The 22,020-nt window shown below is 40.1% G+C and overlaps 1 protein-coding gene across 6 annotated transcripts in view; it reads left to right on the top strand.

The window, feature by feature from the left end:
* TNIK (TRAF2 and NCK interacting kinase) overlaps window positions 1-22,020 on the top strand; it is a 413,713-nt gene that overhangs the window by 121,782 nt on the left and 269,911 nt on the right. For 2 of the 6 annotated variants that reach the window (XM_033211704.1, XM_033211705.1), the window contains exon 4: window positions 10,642-10,681. The exons of the other annotated variants lie outside the window; for them this stretch is intronic. In XM_033211704.1, coding sequence (XP_033067595.1) covers window positions 10,642-10,681 — 40 coding nt within the window. The remainder of the gene's footprint in view (window positions 1-10,641; window positions 10,682-22,020) is intronic. 6 annotated transcript variants of the gene reach the window in all.

Genomic DNA, 22,020 nt, shown 5'->3' with positions numbered 1-22,020 from the left:
GGTTTTCTCTTCTAAAAGTTAGGAATAATAATAGTACCTATCTCATAAGGATTAAATGAGATAATACATGAAATGCATTTAGAAGAATTTTAGGTATACAGTGAGTACTCAAAAAAGTTAGTTTTTATGTATGCAGTATACTCTGTTATCTGAAATTCAGTTAAAGGATTGAGTTTCTTTGGGCATTTTTTTCTTTTTTAAGCAACAGAGCTTTAAACTTCTTATATGGAAACCTTTCACTTCCTCTTCCTCTTAATTATTTAATTGCAATAGTTAATTTTCCTCATCCTAATTTGATTAAAACAGGGAAAAGAATTAACAAAATATTTGAATGTGGCATTATCAGCTGTAGTCCTCTAATATCTTCAAATGTCATAGGGAGCTTTCATTCTGGGTATTGAGATTAGTTGTAAAGAGCTCTAGAAACAACTCGGAATCCTGGACCAAACAGCCTAGTTTCTAATCTAGATTCAGATTCAACAAATACGAATTGCCTACCAGCTTTGTTCCAGGAACTGTTCTGGAACAAATACAGAGGTTAAGAGCATAGGTTTGGATCTAAGCAGCTTTGAGTTCAAATCCTGATTCTGCTTATTATTGGCTGCAATATTTTGTGTAAATATTGTGTAAGGACAATGGTATAGACAACATTGGGAAAGGCAAAAGAACTAATTAAGAATCTCATTCACCCTCCTCAAAAACATTTGCTATAATGTTGTATTTTATGTCTTATTTCTGTAATTCTTCTATATGTTCATGAGAAATATATAGAATATTTTCCTTTGGGTAGCCCATCTTCTAGCTCCCTGGGAAAGATTTCATTAGCTGCTAAAAACAACTTAAGATCTTGCTTTGGGAGTAGATAAGTCCATTCACTCTGATTTAACAATTTTTTTTTTTTTTGAGACAGAGTCTCGCTCTGTCGCCCAGGCTGGAGTGCAGTGGTGCGATCTCGGCTCACTGCAAGCTCCACCTCCCGGGTTTACGCCATTCTCCTGCCTCAGCCTCCCCAGTAGCTGGGGCTACAGGCGCCCGCCACCACGCCCGGCTAATTTTTTTGTATTTTTAGTAGAGACGGGGTTTCACTGTGTTAGCTAGGGTGGTCTCGATCTCCTGACCTCGTGATCTGCCCGCCTCAGCCTCCCAAAGTGCTGGGATTACAGGCGTGAGCCACCGCGCCCGGCCTAATTTAACAATTTTAAGACATACAAAAAAGAAAAGCCCTCGAATACTACTTTTAGAAGATCCTGGATACCATTGACTGCTTCTTATTCCATAATGAATGTATGCTCGGTGTAACTAAAGCACGCAAGAATGGATGGCTTTCAAATATTAGTGGGGAAAATATTCTTTACATCAAAACATGACTGAAATGGAATGGATTACAGGAATGTTGGAGATACTGGGCTAGAAAATTATTCTGACTTTCCATCATCCTGTTTTGACAGGACCCTAGACAGGCAGTTTTGGGGAAATGTGTCAAATTTGTGTTGAGCTAGAATGAACAATCTAATTGTGTGACACTGCCTCTTGGGAATCAGGAGTCAGCTTCTTCCTCACCCTGAAGTGATGAGTTTATGCCCCGGAGCTGTCTGACCCTTGTAAAATTATCCCAGCTGGTAGGACTGCAGTTGCTGATCTCATTTTTCTGTGAATGTCTTATTCTTTTGGGAATCTTTATCAATTATCTGCCTCTCTTTGTACAATGCAAAAGTTATTGTAGGATAGTTTCATGGGCTAGTGAAAGGAGGTCCTTTGTACCAATCAACAAATATTTCTTGCTCTCTTGCCAGTGTGAACCACTAATTCTGAAAAACATGATATGTTATTTAAAATATAAATAAGCACTCAGACCACTATCCACAATTTCTAATTTCCCCAGCAGATTGGTGGTGGAAGTTCTGGTAATGTTTTACTGTTTTTCTTGAGAGATGAAGGTAACTGATGATCTAGATGGAAACATTTTTGGGTGTTATAGCTGAGAGTCTGAATCCTAGTATTTCTAGGATTTTAGTATATCACTAGTTTTCAGCCATTCAGCCATACCATCCTCTTTTTTTTTTTTCCCCAAGTTCATCCTAGAACTTGTAGTTTTTTTGCTTAATATTTTTCATGAAGGTATTTTATTTACTTAAATTTTTCAGGAAAAAATTCATTGCTACCGTAAATGAGAAACTCAATATTTTCAGCTACATTTAAAAATATAGTACATACTTTTAAAGTTAAAATATTTGCTCTTGTCTCACTAAATCATGGTGGTATTTGGACCACTATTAAGAAATAACACGTTTGTGTTTGAGGCTTAGCAGAGGAGAAGGACTCACTACCCAGTGCTATAGAATGACTTTCATAGGCCCTCCACACTTTCACCTCTGTGGGCCCCTTTCTCCAAGAAAAATAAAACAACAAAAAGTTAAAAATTAGGTTTTATAACCTCTTTGGTGTAAGACAAATATTATATATTAAAACATTTTCTTTGGCCTAATAATTAGTTTTCATCTTCTAATTTTAAAATAAGAATTTTTTTTGTTGGCTGCAAAAAGTATTGTAGGCTCTAGGCCCTGTGCTGTCTGCATCTAATGGATACATTCTTTGGCCTGTAACCACCCCATCCCCATCAAGAGATCTAGAGGCTTCACTCGGTGGTGTGGAAACCACAAAAATGAAATGTATTTGAAATCTTCTGTTTCATCCTTAAAATTCAGATGGATTCTCTTTATGCCACAAGATAATCATTGTTGCATCAACTTAAAATTATGTTAATAAAATTACTGTAGAAAGGTTGACTTAAACAAAATCTATGGTTTCCTGCTGCCGTAATACTTGGCATAGTGCTGAGTGCCCCAGGGAGTACTTGTGCTCTGGTTTGGAAGCACAGGCATAAGGCATGTAAAAGTAGAAAAGCTTTCTTTTTTTCCTTTTAAACTTGTGCTCAAGAGAAGAAACTGGGTTTATAATGGATTTACTTATTGTCAAAAACAAACTATAGATATCATCCTAGCACTGTGGTTACCATGCACAGACGACCCTAACAGTGAATAAGTCCATGCAGATTCTGTAGAAGATAGTAGAAGAATCTACACAGCACTATTTGGTTTCAAGCTCATTTATAAGTCTTCTTTTCTTAGGGCCTAATGAGTGATTTACACTCTCTTAGCTATTTCTAGCAAAGAGGAAGAACAGTCACTCTTGATGAGTGACTAAAACTGCTGCTTTTACCTCCTTTTTAAGAAGTCACTTCCCTAGGTTTCCTTGGTATTAAGAGGAGGATGGCTTTCCCCTTTTGTCCTCTCATTACTGTCTTATCTAGGACAGGCTATTATAAAAGCTTTTTGTTTGTGAGATCAGTTCTCTGATTTCTAACTTCCCCTCTCAAACCTAAATGCCACACTTGAAGTTCCCCCAAATTGCTGCTGCTCAGATGACTCCTGGGTATTGTACGCTAAATTCAAGGATCTTTATTTAGGTTCTTTGCTCTCTTGAAAAGAAAATCCTAATGAGTCACCCAGTTTGCTGATTGCTTTGTAGGTGTGACCAGCTAAATGCAGTGATAGTGGAGTTGAAATAGAAGAAGTCATTTGGGCTAGCTCATTTAGCCTGAGTCTGATGTAGCCTGTTGGCTTCTCTCTCTCTCTCTCTCTCTCTGTGTGTGTGTGTGTGTGTGTGTGTGTGTGTGTGTGATAGGTACCTCTCAGCTGAGGGCCAGCTGCTCTGCAGGCACTTAGGACTTGTATACCAGGGATCCAGATGCTACTTAGAACTCTCTTGGCTGTCAAAGAGAAGAGAGTGTGCTCTATGTGTTTGGTGCCTGAGCTAGGGTTTTGTCATTTTTTTTTCTTTTTTTTTTCAGCAGATGAACCAGTAAGTGAAGGGCATTATTACAACTCTTAAGAACCAACTAGGAGTCACCCATGACATCATCTCCTGAATTCCATCACCAAGCCCAGCTGATCCTATTTCCTAAATGGTTCCTGATTTCTCTCTTCTGTTTTCTTTCTCTGCCACCACTGTCCTAGCACAGGCATTGCACATCTCTCATATGAACACCTGCAGGACTGTCCCTTGATGTTATCCTTGCAGTCCTTGCATTCCCACTGTGCAGCCAGTGAAGTCATATTAAAATGCTTATTTGATCATGTTTCTCTCCTGTTTAAAACCTTTTGGATGATTTCTCATGTGATCAAGACTAAACTTAGCCTCCAGGGCCCAGGATGATCTGAACACAACCTTCTTGTCTAGTGCTGTTCTTTCTCATTCTCTGGGATCCAGACATACTGCTTTCTCTTTATACAAAAAACCTAATTTGCTTCCTCCTGCCTCAAGACCTTTGCACATTCCTGCTTCCTGGAATGTTTTTCTCCTGCTATTTACTCTATGTCATTTTCTCACAAAACCCTTCTTCATCCTCCAGAATATCCCAGCCCTGTTTGGGCTCTCATACCCCCAGCACATTCTGCTGGGGTGCTAAACTCAGATTATAGTGATACATATTGGTTGAATAATATCTTTATCAGACTATAAGCTCCATGAGGCCAGAGACTTGTTTACTTTGCTCACCACAGTATTCCCAGTAACTAGCACAGACCTACCAAAGACTGGATGCTCAATAATTAAAAGAATAAGTAGAGTGCAGTGCAAGGATGACATGTGCAATGTGTATATGAATAAGGAATGATACTTATCCAAGTCATTAGAAAATATTTAATTATGGATCATATCTTTAATAGGTCACAAGGTTACATAATACAGTTTCAGTGATTTTTCTTCAAAAATTATAAAATCAGTGTGGAGACTTAAGAAGGTATTTATCTACAGTGACTCAATTCTGCATAGATTGTTAAGCTTTTAGAGTAATTAATGATCAATCATGCCAAGCATGGTCTGACTGCAGTGTCCTCCTTCCTGCTGTTTCATCTGCCTGTGATCCTCTCCTCCAGACACCGCTGTTGCTTGTTCTTCACTTCCTCCAGGTCTCTACTCAAATGTCATTTTATTAGGCCTTCCCTGACCACCTTATAGAAAATAACACCCCACTCTCTCGACCCTCCGTTCCCTGTTCCCCTTACCATGCTTAATTTTTTCCCCATAGCGTTCATCACCATATATCATCCATCCATTCATCATTCATTCATTTGTTCACTTCAGTCTCTTTTCACTAGACTGTCCCTTGTAGATAAATAAAGATTCTGTTTTTGTTGAGTACTCCATCCTTAGCACCTAAAACAATGTTAAAGCAACTAGATGATACTAAAAGCATATACTTTGAATGCATGAATGATCATAATGAAGAAAAGCTTACTATTTTATTCCCTTGCACCTAAGGAATAAGGAAGGGGGAAAAGTCCATTTTCACCTTTTGACCTCTTCTTGCCCTTCACCAAGAACTGAGTTCTCTCGTATTTTTTCTCTCATTGCTGATGGTGGTGTAAATAGCCTAGGGGTGAGGGTGAGGGTGAAGGTCGAGTTCCTACCCTAAGAGATTGTATGCTCCATTTCAGCTCTTGACTGTCTATTAGAAATCCATAATCATAGATACTTCTGCTTCCGGGGCTTTTTTTGTGAGCCTAAGATTTAACTACCAACACCTATGTTGCCATGTGGCAAAAGTAAAAAAAAAAAAAAAAAAAAAAAAAACTCAGGATGTTTTCACCTAAAAATAACAGCTTGCTCTTTGTTCAGTGGCAGCCTATTGCCTGCTCTTGCACTGAGTCCTTCTCCAGGCAAGATGTAATATAACGAAGGAAGAGACTGGTGGTCACAAGCCAGGACATTGCAGGGCTCATTAATTACTTGGAAAATGGTGCCTGGGTTGCAGCCAGAATCCCAAACAAAAAAGGAAATAGCTCCTGTTCTCTAACTGACAAGTTGATGAGTGAGGTAAGAATGAAAATCATCTGAGTAAGTAAAAGGGGGAAGAAATCAAATGGAAGCAGTAGTTGTGTTGAATAACAAGTACACAATTAAGAGATTCCTAACCCTGAGAGGGTTGATTCACATCAGTTGAGACCATAGACGTCACTGTGTGCTCTAGGCCATGAGATGAATTCTTTATCTCTTATAAAGGATAGGGAACATCAATTTAGGGTAAGTGTTGATAGTGTTGGAGCCTGGGCCAAAGTAGATGATATATATACAAATGAGTTATTAATCTTGGCAGCTTCTAAATCATTTAGTCCTTATGAGAACGGTGTTGCAAATATACAGAGAGTTAAATATTCTCACTCCAGAAAATAGTATCTATAATTTTGGCAAGGCTAAAAATTCAAAACCATCTTAGGGAATTTGTTGCTATTAAATGGGGATGGTTTCAAGCAGGAGGAGTCAGTTAAGAAAAACGAGAATTTTGTAATGTTGTAAAAAGAGGTAATTTAAGAAGAGTACACTTAGTGGGTTAAGCACTGTTCCATCTTGGTGCGATTATATTTTGCAGCAATGTTTACAAAACTTAGCCTGCCACTTTCACAATTCTGAGCTGTGCAAAATACGTAGGAAGGTCTGGTCACATAATACTTAGCTGAAATAAGGTCATTAGTACCTTTCCTGTGTGATAGTAATACAGCTTTCCAAATCTGAGTGACCATAATGTATCTGTTCATTAAAAGCGCTACATTAGGAGAAAAAGGAAAATGAAAACAGACACACCCCACTGCTACTACCATCATGCCTACTATCACCTCAGAACCCCTACATAGAAGCAAGACATTCTTGTGGTTGTTCAATAGCCTATAAAAAATGTAAAGAATATTTGGAGTTTGCAGGCAATCTCAAGGTCAAATCATGTCCTTTGGGAAGAGGTAACCAAAATTGCCCACGGAGGGTCAGATGTTTGTAACTCCCAGAAATGTGAACATAAAATGAAAACTAAAGCTGTGCTGCAATCATGTAAAGAGAAATGCAAACAGGGGCAAGATATGGGATGGACTTTAAAGGAAAATTATTTATTTGTTTTTTTACTCTTTTGGGGAGGCATAGAAAAGATGAGAAAATCAAACTTTCTAGGAAGAGACAAAATTTAAGAACCAAGTTGAGCAATGGGAAGGAGGGAGGAAACACATTCAGTTTGAAATGTTGATTTCTGCTCAGACCAGATTGTCAAAGGCTTGGTTTGTAAGTTGGTTGAGCAGAGTCATATAAGGAAGGGATTCCCCCTTTTGTTTTGCTGAAACAAGTGAGTGAGGCATCTAAACTCATTTATGCCTTTTGGGTAAACCACCAAACACCTCATTAATAATAACCTACTTGGTTGTGATGGTACAGTGATTTGGAGATAAATCAAAAGAATCATTGGAGAAGAAAGACTAGAATTCTCCATTAGGATATATAACCCTAGAGGCACTTTGAGAAGCAGGAAAATATGAGATGTGGTATGAATAATCTCTGCCTGGAAACCATGCAGCAGGCTTGGTCTCAATGCCCATTCACCTAGAGGTTGACTCCAGAGAATCTGTAGAACAGCATAAGTGAACCAACGTTCTGTTTCAAAGACTTGCAAGCAGGTGCTGTGGCAGTCATTAGTACTGTTCAACAAATAGTTCTGTACTCCCTCAATCCTGGGCACATGGTGGGAACACATGTCCATGTCCCCTTGTGGAAGGGACCAGGTGACTAGTGATGGCCAATGAGTTGTGAGTGAAAGTAATGGAATGGAGTATTTAATTACTGGTGCCAGATCCTTCAGGTTTCTCTTTCCCCAGTGAAGGTGACCAACAACCTGAGAGATGGTGGCTGCTCAGGGAGCCTTGGTGTTTTGTTTTTGAATTATAAATAAGATTGATACTTTATTGAGATGTCACTAGTTTAGTCTCATTTTATTGGGATTTCACTAGTTTAGTCTCATTTTCATTACATCATATTGAGGTAACATACTATCAAAATGAGTTATCCCTGTTGAGGCTGATGCAGCAGTGACTGTCAGGTTTCTCTACTGTAAATGGACTCGCCCCTCTCCATGCTGTACTCTTTGGAAGGTCTCTATGCCCAGCCTACAACTAAGAAGTGGGGAGTTAGACTATACCTTGAGGGTTGTATTAGTCCATTTTCATATTGCTCTGAAAATATACCTGAGATGGGTAATTTATAAAGAAAAAGAGGTTTAATGGACTCACACTTCCATGTGGCTGGGCAGGGCCTCATGATTATGGTGGAAGGCAAAGGAGGAGCAAAGGCACGTCTTACATGGCAGCAGGCAAGAGAGCATGTGCAGGGGAACTGTCCTTTATAAAACCATCAGATCTCATGAGACTTATTCACTATTACAAGAACAGCATGGGAAAAACCAACACCCATGATTCAGTTACCTCCCACTCGGTCTCCCATGACATGAGGGGATTATGGGAGCTACAATTCAATAGGAGATTTGGGTGGGGACACAGTCAAACCATATCAAGTGTAGAGTAACTGCATACATTATTTGAATTCTTCTGCATAGGAGATTTGTCTTTACTGCCCCATTTATTCAGTCATTTATTCATATCAATATGGATTCATGTGTATTTTATTTTGTATGTTGGATTATATTCGAATACAACCTTATGTATTTTGTTGCTCAGATTTTTCCAGCTTTGATCATTGGAAACTCTCAGTCGTCTGCTGTGTCCCTTTGCCACAAAGACACCTCCCTCTTTTTTTTTTTTTCTTTTTGTTAAAGGAATCCTCATTTTCTGGTACCATAAGGTGCTTGAGAGTGCTGATTTCTGAGTGATTGCAACAAGCAAAGCCTTTCTGCCAACCTGTGGAGAACATGTATTCCTACTGAGTAAACAAAACTCTTTTGAGCTACTGAGACTCGAGTTGTTTCACAATTTTATCTAGACCAGTGGTTCTCAAAATATGTTCTTGGGACCACCAACATCAGCATCAGCTGGGAACTTGTTAGATATGCAAATTATCTGATCCCACTTTAGACCTAGAGAATTGGAGACTGCGGGATGGGGACCCAGCAGTTTGTGGGTAACAAACCCTCCAGGTAATTTCCATGCACACTAAAGTTTGACAAATTTAAAAGCTTTATAGTTTCAGATCTAGTCTTCATAATTTATATGAATGCTAACATAAAGAGATCAAACTCAATGGATCTTTTGGTTATATTTAAATTACTATATGTTGTTCCACAGCAAAACATTAACAAAGTTACTTTAAACCAAGATGGTTGGTCTTCTTAATAATAGAAATGTAAAAAATCTTGAAAATACATGGATATTACTTTGGGATGGGGTATAGGGCTTGCTGTACACTGGGTCCATTTTTGTAAACTTCTAGCAATAGCTCTGCCAACTTCAGGGGTTCCCTGTTGGGATCAAATAAGATGGTGGATTCAACAGTGCTTGGTGAGCTGGAATGAACATATGGATTATTTTCGAGTGAAGCTTCTCTCCTATTAGATTGTAACTGCCATAAAGATAAAGACTAGGCTATTACCACTGCCTAGAACAGTGCTTGATACAGGGTATGTATTTAGTGAATGTTCATAAAATGATCACATTATTTTTTAGGCTTTTGTTTCCACATAATGCCTTGGACTTTCTGCCGCATCTGCACAGCACTTGTACTATGTTATCTTAAAAAACAAAAACTGAGGTGAAATTTACATATAGTTCTCTCTCTCTCTCTCTCTCTCTCTATATATATATATATATATATTTTTTTTTTTTTTTTTTTTTTTTACAGCGTCTCACTCTGTTGCCCAGGCTGGAATGCAGTGGTGCAATCTTGGTTCACTGAAACCTTTGCCTCCTGGGTTCAAGTGATTCTCCTGCCTCAGCCTCCCAGATAGCTGAGGTTACAGCCTGTGCCACCACACCCGGCTAATTTTTGTATTTTTAGTAGAGAAGGGGTTTCACCATGTTAGCCAGTCTGGTCTCGATCACCTAACCTAAAGTGATCCACCTGTCTCGGCCTCCCAAAGTGCTGGGATTACAGGTGTGAATCACTGTGCCCAGGCCGAAATATATGATTCTTAAGTATATATTGTAGTGGGTTTGATAGAGGTACTTGTACTATACTAACAAAATAGTTTTATTTAAATCAACTGTTTTTGTCCCATTTACAACTGCATTAATAGCCATAAGTTCATGGTTTTGTAGTCTGTTATATACTTTCTAATGAATATTAAAATCAATACATATTTATTAAATAGAAATGTTAATCCAAATAGCAACTAAAATATTCATTCACCTAACCTATTTTGAGAAACATTTCCAAAAAGACTGTCCACTGCACTGTGGAATGTCAGTCACTAGTTAGTGAACAGGGAATGTTTGAATGGGGTGTGGGATTGTGGTTGTCAAGGGTGAGGTTATAATGAAGGAAGTCTACTGAAATCACCATGGCATAGCCAACATTAAGTGTCTGAGCCTATTCTCTGAGCTTGATAAACTGAACTACTGAGATACTTCAGTCACCCCTAGCTGCCTCTCCAATAGCCCTCTTCTTCCATCCTTTCAGAATTTTGTTCTTAGAGGAGAACAGCTTACTTATTTCCAAATTTGTAGGCTTTTTTTCCCCCCTCCCAAATACCAAGAGTCTTCAGGTCATTGTGTTGAAATAGACAGAGGAGTGACTTTTCCACCACAGAAGAGATTGAGACATTGTTTCAATTGGACGGCCTGTTTTTTTTTTTTTTCTTGTTTTTCTGTTTTCCAGGACAACTTTGGAAGAAGCTGACTGCTTTGAAATCAATTTGGTACACTCCAAAAATTAACTTGCTCCATAGGCATTTGTGCTACACCATTTAAACACAGAGTTCTGTGTTAGGCACTAAAAGAATATCCTTAGAAAGCTAGCTGATAGGTAGCCTTGTGGGAGAAATAAGTAAAGTCCCTGAGTAAGTATAATTAACAAGGCACGACGCAGGGCACTTCCGAAGACTTGAGTTATGTGCCATGGGATCAGGCAGTACCCTACTTTATTTTTTTTTTTTTTTTGAGACGGAGTCTCGCTGTGTCGCCCAGGCTGGAGTGCAGTGGCGCGATCTCGGCTCACTGCAAGCTCCGCCTCCCGGGTTCCCGCCATTCTCCCGCCTCAGCCTCCGAGTAGCTGGGACTACAGGCGCCCGCCACCGCGCCCGGCTAGTTTTTTTTTTGTATTTTTAGTAGAGACGGGGTTTCACCGTGTTAGCCAGGATGGTCTCAATCTCCTGACCTCGTGATCCGCCCGCCTCGGCCTCCCAAAGTGCTGGGATTACAGGCTTGAGCCACCGCGCCCGGCCAGTACCCTACTTTAGTCTGTAGATCTGTTCACTAGCTTGAAATGGGAGTAAATTAAAATTCAAATTGCACTCATCCTGTTTATGTATTCGGTTTACTGATAATCACAGGTTAGTAATTCACATCTCAATGGCTGAGATGTTTGGACTAAGTATTGTCAAGGGACTGTCATATCTGCTTTAGAACTGGTTTACAATATTATACTCATTTACATTATAAAAGTAATGCATGCTTATTGTGGAAATGTAGAAATATGCAGAAAAGTGAAAATGAAAATCCTTAATCACTCATAGTCCAACTGCCTACAGACTATTGCTGGCCTTTTTCTTAAAAATATGTATTCCCGTAGTTAGGATCATACTTCATGTAAAGTATTGTAACTTTAAAAATACTAGCATTCTTCGTGTCATCAAGTATTCTTTAGAATATTTTAATGGTAGAATCAAAGTAGATTGTATGTATCTACTGTCCTTTACATGACAGTTTTATTATGCATTCCAATTTCTTGCTGTTACATCTTTGAACATAAATCTCTATGAATTTTTCATAATTTGTGTATATAATTATATAGACACTATTTCTAGATATAACTAGGCTCAAACCAATTAACACAGCCTAATAAGGCAGAGGCAGGCTGGGAGGGGCTGGAAACCGGCCCATGAGCTGGTGTATGCCAACAAACACACCTTGCAGGTGCTGCCAGAAGGCCTTGTCTGGCGGCCAAGGCACACAGTCTGAAAATTACAGCAACAGACCGGATTCTGGTAGCACTTGGCATCAGGACATCCAGAGAGCTTGTGGAGTTTCCCAAGAAGTCTGCTTAGATGTCTTAAGACTGAGAAAAGAGGGAGGAAGTCTAGCGAGAAGCAGCATGGCCATCAGCCAGCCTGGGATTCAGCGGAAGGACCTCTGTTCAACTCGCAAACATTATCGAGGGCCTACTGTGTGCCAGCACTGTGCCGCGAGCTTGAGATACTTCCATAAACAGATGCAGATCCCTGCCCCCATGGAATGTACATTCTAATGAGGAAAAGCTTCCATGGATGGGGACTGACAAAAATGAGGTGGCGTTCTGGTTCTAGAGGAACTGGATATTGAGTGTATTCAAGATAGACTCAGGTAAAGGGAACAAGGCAGAGGGCAGTGATCAGCACTGGCTTCTCTAATGAACTGAGCTGAATATCAGAGTGGGCAGGTGGCTTGAGTCAAACTCATGGCAAGGATGACTTACTGAGTCTCAGAGTAGAGCCTACAAGTGCATCTTTCTGGCCTAATGCCATATTAGTCCAAACAGTGAAGATTTGCCTCAGCCCACACATGGCAAGTTTAAGGCTGGCACCTGAATTCTTATACCTGGTTGTAGGAGATGGTAACTTAGTGCCAATGAGTGAAATGGAGAAACCAGAAGTATGCATTTAGCTCTCTGACTAGCATGTATTATATTAGATTGTTAATAAAGATTTGTTAAAGGAATGCATGAATTTAGGAGAAAAGAAAGATGAACATCATGGGGAAGGCATGGGAGAGAAAAAATAATACTAATTGATGTAGCATAGTCATTATGAGCTTGGGCAGAATCAGATGGTCCTAGATTCAAATGTTAGCTCTTCTATTCTCTGTCTTCAGTTTCCTCAACTGTAAATTGGGCTAATAATAGTACCTCCTGCACTGTAGGGTTGTTAGGCAATATCCTATAAAGCGTTAAGCGCACTTAGGGCCGGGCATGGTGGTTGATGCCTGTAATCCCAGCACTTTGGGAGGCCAAGCCAAGTGAATTGCCTGAGCTCAGGAGTTCCATTGGGTAACATGATGAAATCCCGTCTCTACTAACAAAAAACAAAAATTAGCTGAGCACAGTGGTGCATGCCTATAGTCCCAGTGACTCGGGAGGCTGAGGAACGAGAATCGCTTGAACCTAGGAGGCAGAGGTTGCAGTGAGCTGAGATCATGCCACTGCACTCCAGCCTGGGTAACAAAGCCGAGACACTGTCTCCAAAAGAAAAAAAAAAGTTAAGCACATTTCTTATCACACATCGTAAGCATTCAATAAATTTTAGCTAATAAAAGCAATGTTCAATGTATGGCTTTTGGGGGATATTACTAACATATTACACATTTTGTGGTGAGGTTCAGCTTTCTTAATATCATGACCCTAGAAAACTGGGAAAAAATACTTTCATAAGGAAGATGGGATTTTATGTACGCACACACACCTATACATCTCACTTTTTTGTTGTTGTTACTGAAATGAGGGCTTCTCTAGTTTAGAAATGAGGCAATAAAGAGTGGAAGGATTAACATAAACTTATTAAAAATTGTTGGTTGATTGGAAGTGAAAGACTTGGAGGGGTGAGCCACAAGAGGAAGATATCTTCCCGCAATCCACATTACCATTATAATTACCGAAATACAGGTCCACGTAGAAGAGCCTGATAAAATTAAGAGACTCGAAGGTACATAGTTTAGATTAAGCTGCTAAATAGCGTCATTCTTCAATGCTGGTTAGAACAGTTTCTGCTCATGCTAGGGTGGTATAAGACAAAATAAGACAAAAAGATCTACAGCTAGGGTTCTCTATCAGTTTCCTATTTTGTTTGGGCTTCTGCTCATTGAAGCACTATTTATCCTGAGGGCATTTGTAGTACTCCCTCTGGGCAAAGTCTGGAAATCCTTCTGCCTCCTGACAATCTGTTGCTTGCATGGTAATCTTGAGAAAACATTTCTGGAAGTGAATGAAATAGCAAGGCACTTCGTTTGAGCAGATTATCTTCTACCTTCTTTGACTATGGAACTCAGGCCTGGATAAATATTCTATTAGGAAAGGTGAGATCACAGAAGATCCAGTCAGCACATAAGAAGTATATGTAATACACATCTGTCTTTATGGATAAAGAACAGTAAGTGGAAATAAGGGAGCAGAAGTTCCATGGAAAGTCTTGCTGACCAACCTCGAGAATGAAATATGGCATTGTAACCGTATCCGTCCAAATAGGATGCCCAGGTTTAAACCGTATTTACATACACAGGCGTCCCACAGCGCTCAGTATTACTGCTTCTTTATTCAACATTTGGACTCCATGTCCTTTCCTCATCTTTGCTTATCTGAAGTCTTTTGCTTTCTCCTTGTTCAAAACCTGCTTTCTGTTCTTCTTCTTGCGACTTCCTCTGTCTAGGCAGCACAGACTGTCACTCTGTTCTCACTTGGAGGCTCTTATCCTTCTTTCCTTCGAGCTAAGGGGTATTCGTGTCTTTGTTTTTCTTCATAGGAACTTTCTGCCTGGCAAGAGATTGTCATGGGTACCTGGTGGCCAGGCTTCCCTTTGAGCTGTGATCATGTTGATCTCCTGGAGTGCTGTTAGTCCACAGCACACTTTTCCATTCTCTTTTGTGTTTGGTTGGCACAAAGTGCTCTGGAGTGGGCAGTACATACTTCATTATCCTCATTTTATAGTCATGAAACTGGCTTAGAGAGGTGAGGCTGTGGGGAAGAGGTGAAGCTGTGTCAGATTCCAGAGGCTTCCACAGGGAAAGGAGCCCTTGTGTTTCTCATCCCCACTAGGATTCCAGGGAGCATGAAGCTCCCTGCCAAAGGGCTGTGCTGTTAAATGAACAAAAGGGAAAGTTGAGGTCTTACTTTAGAGCACTGCATTGGAGCACTAACCCTGCTCCTACCTCACTTTGCTGACCTTAAACATGATCATATTTAGTTGGTATCACAATTGGAACTGGAAAAATTGGCCCCTTCAGGGATCCATCAGAGTTGGTTGGTAAGTACCCACAAAACTTTCTAGTGCACCTGGAAATGCTGGTGGGGATTTTTTCCACTGATCCCAAGGACACTTGTTAATGGACTTTGCCTATCTCTCAAGCAGAGCCATGATCTGGAAATAAGCCATAAAATGTATGTCATCAGGTCCCTCAGAGGGGACTATGGACTTGGTTCTTACAGTGTTAGGCCTTTCCTCAGAGCTGTTTATGCTTATTTTTAAAAAAATGTCACGAAAGTTTGAGTTATGTGGTTGTACAGCAGGTTACACTGGCACAGAGACAAGAGCATATAGTAGTCCCTGAGAGAGAGGAGGGAGACAAAAAAACTGAACATGAAACACAGACCTAATTTTTAAAACAAAGGCATGCAGGCCAGGCGCGGTGGCTCAAGCCTGTAATCCCAGCACTTTGGGAGGCCGAGATGGGCGGATCACGAGATCAGGAGATCGAGACCATCCGGGCTAACACGGTGAAACCCCGTCTCTACTAAAAAATACAAAAAACTAGCCGGGCGAGGTGGCAGGCGCCTGTAGTCCCAGGTACTCAGGAGGCTGAGGCAGGAGAATGGCAGAGCTTGCAGTGAGCTGAGATCCGGCCACTGCACTCCAGCCTGGGTGACAGAGCGAGACTCTGTCTCAAAAAAAACAAAGGCACGCAGTTAACTGATAGGAGGTGAAGAGTGTGCTCAGTTGTTACAGCACAGTATCAAGCATATTTGGAACAAAAGGCCTTAAGTTAGTGTGGAAATGGTTAACTTTAAGGAGTAAAGGAAGTGTCTAATTCATCTTAGGAAATTTGCCATGGAAAACGGAGGAAAACAAAAACCCATTTTGTTAGTCTTGACAAGGTTATTAATGGATATCAAAATATGTTGGAGAAATTTAAATGAGTAATGTAGATTTTATTTCCATTACTAGATACTCAGTTCACCAAAGAAGCTATATGATTGGCCTGTAAAGGGGCTGTATGAATATGTAAAGATATTCAACATCAGTCATCAGGCAAATGCAATTTAAAATTGCAGCAAGATACACAATGCAGTGTATGACTAAAGTTGAAAAGTGAAAAGACTGACAATATCAATTGTTACCAATGTTATGAAGCAACTGGAACATTCATACCTTACTGATAGGAATGTAAAATGATACTGCCACTTTAGAAAGCACTTTTGTAGTTTCTTATAGTTATTCATACACCTACCAGATGACCTGGCAAATCTACTTGGAGGTATTTACCCAGGAGAAATAAAACACATGCCAGCACCAAGATCTGTATTGAATGGTTGTAAGAGCTTTAGTTATATTAGCCAATTGTGGGAAATGATCTACATACTTATCAAATGGAAAATGGAAAAACAAATCTAGCCACATCCATATAACAGAATACTACTAAACAATAAAAATGAATGAACTACTGATACATGCAACAGCATGAATGAATCCCAAAATTGTTATGCTAAGTGAAAGAAACAAGTCTCAAAAGGCTATGTATTGTGATCCCATTAATATCACATTTCAGAAACGGCAAAACTATAGGGATGGAGAGCAGATCAATGAACTGGGATTATGGGGAGGGGATGTGACAACAAAGGGGTGTGAGACAACTTGTTAGGATTAACTGTGGTGGTGGTTCCATGACTATATACAGTTGTTAAAATTCATCAAACGGTACATTTAAGATGGGTGAATTTTAATATAGATGATACCTCAACAAGAAAAGAAAATTTGGAAATTGTATTACTAAATTAATAAACAACCTATACATTTTCTTTTATTTGTCCAGGCTTTCAACAAAATTCTATTGCATGCCAACAGTGTAGCAGGCACTGTGCTTATCCCTGGGGATAGAAATATGAATAAAATGAGATCCTTGCCCTGACCACTTTTAGTTCCAGACCCCTTTGCATTAAAAAGATGCTCCAAGCTAATAGAAGGCTGCTAGTGATTGGTTTTCAGGAGGAGACAATTTTTTTTTTTTTTTGGCAGTTGGGGAGGGAAGGATGCATTGTTGATTATCTGTATCTCCAAAGACTCTGAAAGTGCCTTCAAATGACAGTGATCTGTTGTGAGTGCTAGTAGAATAATAGATTCTGTCATTAAAGGGATTGGCACAGTTTATGGTTAAAAAAACTTATAAAGATTAACTATATAGGATTCAGGTTTTTAAATTTAATACAAGCTATTTTCCTTTCATACTCTGCTTCTCCCTAAGGAAATTACTGGAGTGTTTGAAGCCCAGAAACTTGCTGTAGTCCCTAGAAACAATGTGGTGATGTCAGACTTGGGTGAATAAACAGTAGCACCTGTTCAAGACTTCATGAGTCTTTTTTTTCCCCCTTTAGTCTTTTTTGGCACAGCCTAAGGCTAGTTAATCTTTAAAAGAAAGAAAATGGAATGAGCCAGAAGGTAGCTTGATTCTAGACTATTTTTAGAAGGCTCCTCCACGCTGCTCCTGAGTGCCAGGTTTTTGAGACACTGGCAGGGCAAGCCATTGCTGGATGCCCTAGCATGGCCATGAATCAGCTCTAGGTCCTCACAAGTCTCTGATGACCACCGGTCCTCAAGGAAGCTGCTTTCTGTGCTGCCTTCTCTTCTCCATCATTCTCCTCCATCTCCCAGGCATCTTTTCCAACATTCTGTTCCACTCACTCCATATCCTCATTTCTACGGTCGCAGTGCAGAGGATTATGTATGTGTGCGTGGACAGAGAGGAGAAAGCGAGAGAGAGCGAACGCGAACAGGCAGGCTACTGGGGTAATTCTCCTAAAAGCCAAATCTCACATTCTTCTTCCAGTTCTTAAAACCCTTCTTTCCATTTTAATTGGTTCTAGGAGAAGCACCCTGGTGTGTGGTGCACAGTCATTGTGATCAGCCCCACCCACTGCCCAATGCTGTACTTGACACTCCCCACTCCTCAGTCTTTTGTTTAGAAGGGGTGCTGATAACAGTGGTGGGAGAGCTGGTGAAGAAACAAGGCACTGGCACTTGAAGATTTGCTCCCAGGCTCCTGGAACAGGACTCCTGGGTTGTCTGGTATGGTTGGCCAGGGAAGGAGAGGAAATGCTGATTAAAAGACAAATACGCAGTTGGAGAAAAAAACTGCCTTTGGTGGGAGGTACTCTCTGTGCTGTATCTGTGGAGTAACTGAGCGCTGAGCACGATGGGGAAAGGGAAAGGTTACTACCTGGAGCCTTGCTGGAATTTCTTGAATCTAGAGAATTGGGAAAATCTTTGAAAGACCTTGTAGTAGGATGGGAGTTGCAAACTCTGATGGCCAGGCATGTAATTCTCATGAGTGAAATGGCCAGTTTGCTCAGCCCAAAGGGGACAGCCACTCCTCATTTTCCAATTACTGCCATGGGAATTGGGATCCAGTGTTGTCAGGTCTTTTTTTTTTTTCTCTTTTTGAGACATCTGAATCTGTGTTCCGCCCAGGTTGGAGTGCAGTGGTGCGATCTTGGCTCACTGCAACCTCTGCTTCCCAGGTTCAAGCGATTCTTCTGCCTCAGCCTCCCGAGTAGCTGGGATTTACAGGCAGCTGCCACCGTGTCCGGCTAATTTTTGTATTTTTTAGTGGAGAAGGGGTTTCATCACGTTGGCCAGGCTGGCCTTGAACTCCTAACCTCAGGTGATCCGCCTGCCTCAGCCTCCCATAGTGCTGGGATTACAGGCATGAACCACTGCGCCCAGCCTGTTGTCAGGTGTTAGGATTTTTTTCTTTTTTCTTTTTTTTAGAAAAGCTAGATTGTATGTAGAAGTTCCAAAATATTCATATTTAAAATTTAAAAAGAGACACACAGACACTCCCTCCCACCCCAAGCACCCACTATTAGGATCAAACAAAATATTTTCAAGCAGCATACAGTTCGAAGGCCATCAACTGGGGCCTCTTCCCTAAAAGTTGTGGCTGTAACATCAAAGAACATCACTGTGCTTTTGGCATTTGGGGCAAAATGATTTTTCTTTTTATGGCACTCACTGTATATCACAGATTTCTAGCATTTCCACCCCCTAGTCCCATCCAATATTGCTTTTCTGTCATTCTGACAAAAATGTCCCAAATTTTCAAGTAACTTCTAGGGTCAGCTGAGGTTTTCCCAGTTTTAGTATAGATAATACCCAAGCATCTTTGTGTTTCCTTTGCTAGAAATAATCTCAGGCCAAATATGACACTTCAGTTCCTGGTAAAAACTAAATTTCACATCATTCTTTTACGTGTCTAGCCTTTCTTATCCTCAGTCACCCTGCCTCTGATTTCTGTGGGTTTTGTTTGAGTGAATGCACCTGGCCTTCAGGTTATAGCTGAATCAGGAGGTAGCTGGCTGGCAAAAGGATTACCTGGAGACAGTTACACATCTCACACCTTTCTCTGGTTATAGCAGCCCTGACTCACAGCAGATATTCTGTCCTGAGGCTCTTCCCAGGAAGTGCTGTGGTGTGTGAAGCTGGCAGCGTTCTGGCCATTTTGGAAGGTTGTCATAAATGGCGGCACTGCGAGCTGAGGTTGGGTGATGCATGCTCTTTAAGAAAAGGTTAATATTCTGGAAAGAAGTTTGGCTATGTCTAAAAATGTTCATCCATCTCTGAGGAAATATGAAAAGGCTTTATGCACAATTGTATTGTTTGTAAAACTAATTCCAGTAGCCAAAAACAGTAAACAAGTTAAATGTTCCACAGTAGGAAAATGATTAAACAATTTTTGGGCTAGCTATATGATGTAATGATAAGTGGCCTTTTAAAACAAAGTTTATGGGCTGGGCGCGGTGGCTCAAGCCTGTAATCCCAGCACTTTGGGAGGCCGAGACGGGCGGATCACGAGGTCAGGAGATCGAGACCATCCTGGCTAACATGGTGAAACCCCGTCTCTACTAAAAATACAAAAAACTAGCCGGGCGAGGTGGCGGGCGCCTGTGGTCCCAGCTACTCGGGAGGCTGAGGCAGGAGAATGGCGTAAACCCGGGAGGCAGAGCTTGCAGTGAGCTGAGATCCGGCCACTGCACTCCAGACCGGGCGACAGAGCAAGACTCCGTCTCAAAAAAAAAAAAAAAAAACAAAGTTTATGAAGAATTTTTAATGGTAGGGGAAATTATGATCAAAAGATGATAGGATGTATAACTCATATATACACAGTTAGATATAGTCATATGTATGCCTGTTTTCATAGGTGATTTTCCTTCTTCTCTATACTTTTCCAAATAGTCTACAGTAAAAACAAATATTGCTTTTTAAAAAAATAACCTTTAATTTTGGAGTAATTTACATTAAATTAAATACAAAAGTTGCAAAGATAGTAGCGAGTTGCAGTATACCTCATCCAGATTCACCTATACTTTTATTACTTTAAAAAATTAGAATAAGTTACTTTAAAAATAATTTAAAATGAGGTTCTCTAGCATATATTATCATGAGATAGCTTTTCATAGTCATTTAGGTTTATTGTAAAAGAAGTGTTCAAAGAAAACAATTATCAAAAAGGCATGTGTGACTTGGACTATCATTTATTTATTAAAAATCCTACATTTAACTGAGATCTCATGCATTTCGCATAGCCTGTATGGAACACTGGAACGTTAGAAAACCCTCTTTAAATCAGTTGTCCTAAAATGATTTAAATGAATCCATTGCTTATCCTAGGCTTGCTTTTGGATTTGATGCCAAAATAGACTTGTATTTGAGACCAAAGAAATTATTCATCTTTCCTCCTTGAGCTATATATTTAGTTATTTCTTCTCAGACTTCCTTAGCCATATAAGTCAGTTTTATATGAGTCTGTAATGCATATGAGTTTAAGATGCAGTCATCTGAAATTGAATTTACCAAGTAGATGCTATTTTAATACTTTGTTTTGACTGATCAACTCACCAAAGCGGGAAGCTAAAAATAATAAACCTTGTCATTTTAGCGAGTCAAGCCATCACAGAAAATATTAAGAAATGACAGCAACTGGTATTTACAGGGCTCTCTTTGCCATATTCCTAAATGGGAATCCTTTAGGAAAGGGCCAGGGAGTGGCTGTGGATCTGGGGTAGAAAGTGGCCTGTTTCTGAATTTACGGAGTAGGGCACTGTCAGGGCCCATTTCTTCACTCAGAAATGAAAGGAGCTGGTTCACCAGAGGGTGTGAGAACTCATTAACCACCCCCAGTGCTTCCCACCCCGCAAGGGATCAGAACATGTGCTGCTGTTTCAGAGCATCACAAAATCTTGTTTTAATGTCAGGATTTCAAAGGCTTAGATTGTTCAATTTGAAAATTTTGTCACAGAAACGAAATGGGCACCTCTATAACTTGTGGTGGTGTTATTTTGTGGGAGGACCATCTATGTCTTTTCCCCCTATATTTTGAAATGAGGTCAAACGGACCTGTTCCGTCCACTCACTTGGCATTTACTCTTCTTTGGGTGGGGCCCCTGGGAGTATTTTAATTCAGGGGTCTGTAGGAGAAGAATAGAATCACATGGCATGACAAGTTGGTTTGCTGCAATCATAATTTGAAAGGCAGAGTAGTGGTTCTCACTGGAGGATATAGTGGGAACAGAAGGATCATATATAAGATTCACCCAAGAAGGTTTTTGGCCCCTGCATTCCCCATCTGCCTAGTTAAGAATCCCCCAACAATAAAATTTCCCTATATCTCTTCCAGCTTATAAGGGAGAATTGCTGGGATGTGTAAGGCAAAACAACCCCCTGCTCTTTTGTTATTAGTATTCTGCTGCTTTCTAAGTTAATGTTCTTAGCTAAGAGAAAAATCTATACACTCTATCTCTAGAAGGCCAGCTGGAGAGGGAGAAAGAAAAGAAAATTAAGAGACAATTTGGTTGGCTATCATTAATCTTTGTTTAGCCTTATGGGAAAATAAGCCTTCCTTCTTCTATCTTTGTTAGCAGGTAGATTAATTTGGTTAAAGAATACTGTAGTCTATGAAAGAAAAGACAATGGCCTTTACAAAGGTATTCCAAAGCAGCTGAAAATATTTTTTTCTTTCAGCTGTTTTGCCATCTAAGGCTCAATGACACTTGGCTGATTTGGGGTCAGTATCTAATAAGCACATT

Source organism: Trachypithecus francoisi, unplaced genomic scaffold (assembly GCF_009764315.1).
Source record: "Trachypithecus francoisi isolate TF-2019V2 unplaced genomic scaffold, Tfra_2.0 Lachesis_group0, whole genome shotgun sequence".
NCBI lineage: Eukaryota > Metazoa > Chordata > Mammalia > Primates > Cercopithecidae > Trachypithecus > Trachypithecus francoisi.
Note: the sequence above shows the minus strand (reverse complement) of the source record. Positions and strands in the feature narration are given on the sequence as shown.